Below are 6925 nucleotides of genomic sequence, written 5' to 3' on the forward strand. Positions count from 1 at the left end.
ATGCAAATAAACTGAAATTCAGCAAATTGCCATTTGCCACTCACACAGCAGCCAGCACCAGCACCAACACAAGAGGCCAACTCCTACACAGGACAGCTTCACCACAAGCTATTAATCTTCACCACAGCTACACACACAACAAAAAAAAAACACAATTAGTGAAACAGTGATGAATTTTTTGCTGAAATCACAAAAATGACAAAGGGAGGCAAACTGGCAGGAAAATGACTTACACTTACACAGTTACACGCAAAGGGAGACAAACTGGCAGGGAGCTTGCGGCGGAGTCGCTGGTGCGAAGGTGGCGTTGCGGTGGTGCTCGGACTGTCTGAGCGATAGTGCTATCAACTATCCGATCGCAGTTCAGATCTCGATCTGATCATTAATTGATCGGATCGAGTCCGATCGATCGGAGTTTGGTGGGTTGGGCTTGCTTTCTGGAGAGAGGCTGGGTTGCTAGGTAGCCTGGGTTCGATCGGAGTTGGGGGTGGCGAGATGGTGAATCGGTGATGATGGTGATGATGGAGAGAGGCTGAGACTGAGTGAACCCTAGGAGAGGCCGAGAGGGTCTGAGAGTCTGATGTTGAAGGGGTTAGGGTGGCGAGATGGTGAATCGGGGTTAGGGTGGCGAGATGGCGAGATGGCGAGATGGGGTTAGGGCCTTAGGGGTTAGGCCGAGAGGGTGGATGGCGAGATGGCGAGGTGGATGGCGAGATGGCGAGATGGCGAGGTGGCGAGATGGCGAGATGGCGAGGTGGCGAGATGGCGAGGTGGCGAGGTGGATGGCGAGATGGCGAGGCGGAGGTGGCGAGATGGCGAGGTGGCGAGGTGGATGGCGAGATGGCGAGGTGGCGAGATGGCGAGAGTGATGATGGTGATGATGGAGAGGCCGAGAGGGTTTGAGAAGTGAGAAGTTTGAGACTTTGAGAGTGTGAAGTTTGGCGAGATCACAGATCACTGATGACTGATGTTGAGAGTGTGAAGGAGGCGGCGACTGTTGAGAGTTAGGGTTATAGTGAAAGTGTGAGACAGTGAGAGTGTGAGACGTTTATATACTTATGACTTAGGGTTTAATATTTTATTAGTTTAGGGTATTTTGGGGTTTGGGCTTAGGGGTTTGGATGGGGTTTGGTCCGTTTGGATGGGGTTTCAGGGTTTGGATGGGGTTTGGATGGGGTTTGGATGGGGTTTGGATTTTTTAATTTTATTACATGTGTAATATATGCTTTATTATATATTTTATTACATATGTTTTATAAACAAATGATGCAATTGTGTTTTTAACGATCTGAACCGTTCAAATTTTAATTTCTCACTCAAAAATAATTCATGCAAAAAATTAGCTCGATCGGAGATGTAAAAATGACGTAACGGTGGTCGAATTAATGAACGATCGTTGTTTTTCTAATGATAATCGAATGGGTAGATGAATTCCGATTTTGCTGATTTTTTGTAAGGATGATCTTTGACTATGAATATAGAAAATGAACGGTTCAGATTGTTGAAATCACGTTGTGGTCTTCACAATTATGAAAACAATAAGGTTTCAACGAGAAAGTTATTAAAATTATACTCTTCAACTCTTCAAGTGTATTTATATGTAGAAGCTCATATATCGATCGTGTTTTCAACGATCCGAACCGTTCAAGTTTTAGTTCCCCACTCAAAGAGAATCCTTGCAAAAAATTAGCTCAATCAGAGATGTAAAAATGACGTAACGGTGGTCGAATTAATGAACGATCGTTGTTTTTCTAATGATAATCGAATGGGTAGATGAATTCCGATTTTGCTGATTTTTTGTAAGGATGATCTTTGACTATGAATATAGAAAATGAACGGTTCAGATTGTTGAAATCACATTGTGGTCTTCACAATTATGAAAACAATAAGGTTTCAACGATAAAGTTATTAGAATTATACTCTTCAACTCTTCAAGTGTATTTATATGTAGAAGCTCATATATCGATCGTGTTTTCAACGATCCGAACCGTTCAAGTTTTAGTTCCCCACTCAAAGAGATTGCTTGCAAAAAATTAGCTCAATCAAAGATGTAAAAATGACGTAATGATGGTCGAATTAATTAACGATCATGGTTTTTTTAATGATAATCGAACGAGTAAATGAATTCCGATTCGACCGATTTTTTGTAAGGATGATATTTGACTATCAACATATAAAATGAACGGTTCAAATTGTTAAAGTAATGAACAATCATGCCATCATGGTTTAATAACTTCAATTATAGTTGTATTATAAAAATTGTATATGCACATATACATTTATGTTTTATTATAGTTGTAAATTTGTAATGTTGTATATAATTTTAAAAGTTTATTATTTATGGTATTACATACTTACATAGTATAGTTTACACTATTACTATTTAGTATTTACTAACATTATAGAATTATATAATAACTTAATAAACATATTAATAATTTATTAGAATAAACAAACGAAAAACCTATTAAATATGTTATGATTCACCAATTAGACAAATAAACTAGTTAGCTCAGTTGGTTGAGAGTTGAAATTTGTTCTATGAGGTCTCAAGTTCGATTTAGAACATAGCCAAAATCCTATATTTTTTTTATTGAAGATATTAAACGGGCTTTGGGCTTTGGGCTTCGGGCTTTGGGCTTTGGGCTTTGGGCTTCGGGCCGGGCTTTGGACCGGGCTTTGGGCGGGCTTTGAGCGGGCCTAAGCGGGCCGGGCTTTGGGCGGGCCGTGGGCTTCAAGGGGATGGCCCAAGCCCAACCCAAAAAATTTTCGGGCCGGGCCGGCCCGGCCCAAATGTCGGGCCACATCGGGCTTCGGGCCCAATGGGCTGGGCGGGCTTCGGGTGGGCTTCGGGCCTTGGGCTATTTGGTGAGCCCTAACCAACAGCCTCTTGGGCTTGGAGCTTGAAGCTCTTTACCTAAGCCATTTCGAAGGTTTCCAATTCATAGAGGTTTTTGTACTCTTTAAATAAATATGCTCCGAAACCGAAAGTTTACGTCCATATTTTATGATCCTAACCATGTAATTTCCTCCATATCCAACCAATCTACCCGCCAACTCTCCCTTCCCTCCTTCCCGCCACATTCATCAAATTTAAAATCTCTATTCTCCAACGGTCTACTGAGAGAAGCCTTGGTGGAAATGACAGTCCAAGGCCTTGAGATGAAGTTCGAAGGCTACTATACGCTCTTAAATGAGTGTGTAAGCCGAAAGGCCTTCAGAGAAGGCCAAAGAGTCCATGCCCACATGACCAAAACCTGTTATCACCCGCCAATGCACCTCAGGACCCGGTTGATCGTCTTCTATAATAATTGTGATTGTTTGGATGATGCACGGCGCGTGCTCGATGAAATGCCTCTCCGAAATGTGGTGTCATGGACGGCCATGATTTCGGCTTATTCTAAGAGGGGGTATGCATCCGAAGCCCTGAATCTTTTTCTTCAGATGTTAAGATCAGGTATTATTGGCTTTAGTTCTAGTTGTAAGTGGGTCTATAATCATTTTATCAATCATGTTTGACCCCAGGAATTCTCAATTAGATAAGAGCATTTCATCAATTTCGGAAGATCAAAATGATCTTCTGATAAGGGTCCGAGATTAGAGATTATTGTTTTATTCTTTTCTATTTCTATGTTTAAAATGGTCTTCTTATATTGGTGGTTATATGTAAACATTGCAGGTACAGAACCTAATGAGTTCACTTTTGCAACTGTACTTACTTCATGTACTGGTGCTTGGGGGTTTGACTTAGGAAGGCAAATCCACTCTCTCATAATAAAAGCAAATTATGAATCACATATTTTTGTTGGGAGCTCGCTTCTTGACATGTATGCCAAAGCTGGTAGAATCCTTGAAGCCCGAGGAGTTTTTGACTGCTTGCCAGAAAGGGATGTTGTTTCTTGTACTGCAATAATCTCTGGCTATGCTCAGCTGGGTCTTGATGAAGAGGCTTTGGAGCTATTCCGTCTGTTACAGAGGGTAGGAATGACTTCGAACTATGTCACTTATGCCAGTGTTTTAACAGCATTATCAGGGCTTGCTGCATTGGATCTTGGCAGGCAAGTTCACAACCATGTCCTTCGTCGTGAACTGCCCTCATATGTGGTTCTTCAGAACTCTCTGATTGATATGTACTCAAAATGTGGAAACCTAAGTTACTCGAGAAGGATCTTTGATAGCATGCCCGAGAGAACTGTTATCTCATGGAATGCAATGCTCGTAGGGTATAGTAAACATGGAATGGGAAAAGAGGTGGTTAAGCTTTTCAAATTAATGAAAGAAGAAAACAAAGTCAGACCAGACAGTGTCACTTTTATGGCTGTTTTATCTGGTTGCAGTCATGGAGGAATGGAAGATAGAGGGCTGGAATATTTTTATGAGATGGCGAAAGGGGAAAATGGAATTGAGCCAGAGCTTGAGCACTATGGTTGTGTTGTTGATCTGCTTGGGCGTTCTGGCCGAGTTGAAGACGCATTTGAGTTTATAAAAAAGATGCCTCTTGAGCCAACTGCCGCTATATGGGGTTCACTTTTAGGTGCTTGTAGGGTTCACTCAAATGTTGAAATTGGAGAATTTGTGGGTTTTCGGCTTTTACAAATTGAGCCTGAAAATGCTGGGAATTACGTCATTCTGTCAAATTTATATGCTTCTGCAGGGAGATGGGAAGATGTAAGAACTGTAAGGGAATTGATGGTAGAGAAGGCTGTGATAAAGGAGCCAGGAAGAAGTTGGATTGAGCTCGACCAAACCCTTCATACTTTTCATGCAAGTGATCGCTCCCATCCAAGAAGGGAAGAGGTGGCTGCAAAGGTGAGAGAATTATCAGTCAAGTTAAAGGAAGTTGGTTATGTTCCTGATATGGGTTGTGTTTTATATGATGTGGATGAGGAGCAGAAGGAGAAGATACTCCTAGGCCACAGTGAAAAGCTGGCTTTGGCTTTTGGCCTGATTGCTACTCCGGAAGGAGTGCCAGTTCGAGTGATAAAAAACCTCCGAATTTGTGTTGATTGCCATAATTTTGCCAAACTCGTCTCAAAGATTTATGGAAGAGAAGTGTCTTTGAGAGATAAAAACCGGTTTCATCACATTGTTGGAGGAATCTGTTCTTGTGGAGATTACTGGTGAGTTTTGAAGATTCTTGCTGTGAAACTTTGTTCTGTCCCTTTGAAGATACGAATCTCTGATTTAAGAACAGAACCAAAGCAAAATGTGGACAGCATGCGTTAACCTTACTGGAGGGTTCACAGCAGCAAACAAAAAGAATTCTCATGGCTCAACCAATATGGACAATTCTTTGAGACACCATCAAAGGTGTCATGGCCACTAGCCATTGTATACAGTGAGTTTTTATTATTATTATTTTTTTTTTTTAAAAGAAGATCAATTTATGTTTTTGGCCACTATAGTTTGGACCAGGTTCCACTAATGTAGTTTGGTTCAAGTCTCATTAAAATCTCTATAATAAATTGTGCCAATTTTTCCAACTTAGCAATTTGGGGACACACTTAATGCTGTCAATTTGTTCGAAGAAAATAGAATGTGAAGCACACCACTAACCATATTTAAGTCTTAGGATAGTTTAGCTTTAATGTATCTAAATACTTCAAATCATGCACATCAGATATCATTTACGTCGATCAAATTGACATAATTAAGGATGTGTCATTAAATTAAAACAATTAGAATATTACATAGGCAAAATTGACACAATTAAAACTATATAGATTTTAATAAAACTTGACCCAAATTAGAAGGACTAAAATAAATTTGACGTAACAAAATTGAGTAGAGATAGGGGGTTGGGCCTGGCCCATAGAACTTGTAGCAAGGCCCAACCTTTCAACGGCAAGGGATGGCTTCATCACTTTGAGCAAAACGCCCCGTCGCATAGTGCACACAGCAAAGCAAAGCAATCCACAGTCCACTGTTTTCTCTCTCTCTCTCTCGCTGGGAGCAAAGTCTAACCACACCCGCCTCCACCACAATGCTCCGCCAGCGCCTCATCCAGACCCTCCGAACCCGAGGCGGTTCAGCCACCGGTCCGAGCCGGTGGACTAGCCCGGGCCACGAGGAGCAGCCCAAAGGTTACCTCTTCAACCGGACCCCTCTGCCCCCAGGCCAGTCCCGCAAATGGGAGGACTGGGAGCTCCCGTGCTACGTCACAAGCTTCCTCACCATCGTCATCCTCGGCGTCGGCCTCAACGCCAAGCCCGATCTCACCATCGAGACCTGGGCCCACCAGAAGGCCCTCGAACGCCTCGAGATCGAGCAGGCGGGTCTCTCCGTCGCCGGGTCGGGTGAATCCGACTGATTTTCGATCTGGGTTTCCCGGTAATGGATCGATCCTTTTTGGGTTTCGTGCGTTTTCGCTGTTGATATGATATGTAGTTGAAATAAGGGTTTTTATGGATGTTTTATTGGGCTTTCGAGAAGCTCGAATACACTAATTTTGTTGTTTTTTTTTTTTAATTATAATTATTTGGATGTTTGACTTGTTCATGTTTCAAAATCTCATCACTTTCTTGTCTCAAGTTAAAGTGTTCATGTTTATTAATTTCTATCATGTAGTGGTAATGTGGTATCAGGAGCTGTGAGCTTGTAATTGCCTTGAGTCTTACAAATCAATTAACAGTATAAATATGTGGGCAATGATCGAAAATTTGCTCTGAAAATTTTGAAGTATTTCGGTTGTGAAATTTACCCCCCCTATACAAGGGTTTTTATCAATACTACATTATGAACACATTCTTAATTACATTATATAATTGATGAGGTGGGTTGGCATTTAATTGAATTGTCTTTTTCTTTACTTCCACGGATTATGTTGCAGTCTCACATTCTAAAACTTGGGGGATCTCTAGTTTTTATCATAGAGGTTATCTGTGCTGTTTTGAAAATCACAATCACAAATTGGGTGTCATTAGCT

General features: G+C 41.5%; 2 protein-coding genes across 2 annotated transcripts; both read left to right on the forward strand.

Moving 5' to 3' along the window:
- Positions 1 to 2982: 2982 nt before the first annotated feature.
- On the forward strand, positions 2983 to 5314 carry LOC147282358 (Pentatricopeptide repeat (PPR) superfamily protein). The gene is made up of 2 exons (XM_086249093.1): positions 2983 to 3457; positions 3680 to 5314. The coding sequence occupies exons 1-2, from the start codon at positions 3142 to 3144 to the stop codon at positions 5122 to 5124; spliced, it is 1761 nt and encodes a 586-aa protein (XP_086105219.1). The 5' UTR covers positions 2983 to 3141; the 3' UTR covers positions 5125 to 5314.
- Positions 5315 to 5891: 577 nt separating this feature from the next.
- Positions 5892 to 6536, forward strand: LOC147282359 (ESSS subunit of NADH:ubiquinone oxidoreductase (complex I) protein). Its single transcript, XM_086248649.1, has one exon. It carries the CDS (start codon positions 5984 to 5986, stop codon positions 6308 to 6310), a length of 327 nt encoding a protein of 108 aa, XP_086104775.1. The 5' UTR covers positions 5892 to 5983; the 3' UTR covers positions 6311 to 6536.
- Positions 6537 to 6925: the final 389 nt, after the last annotated feature.

Source organism: Dryas octopetala, chromosome 6 (genome assembly GCF_963921425.1).
Source record: "Dryas octopetala chromosome 6, drDryOcto1.1, whole genome shotgun sequence".
Taxonomy (NCBI): Eukaryota; Viridiplantae; Streptophyta; class Magnoliopsida; order Rosales; family Rosaceae; genus Dryas; species Dryas octopetala.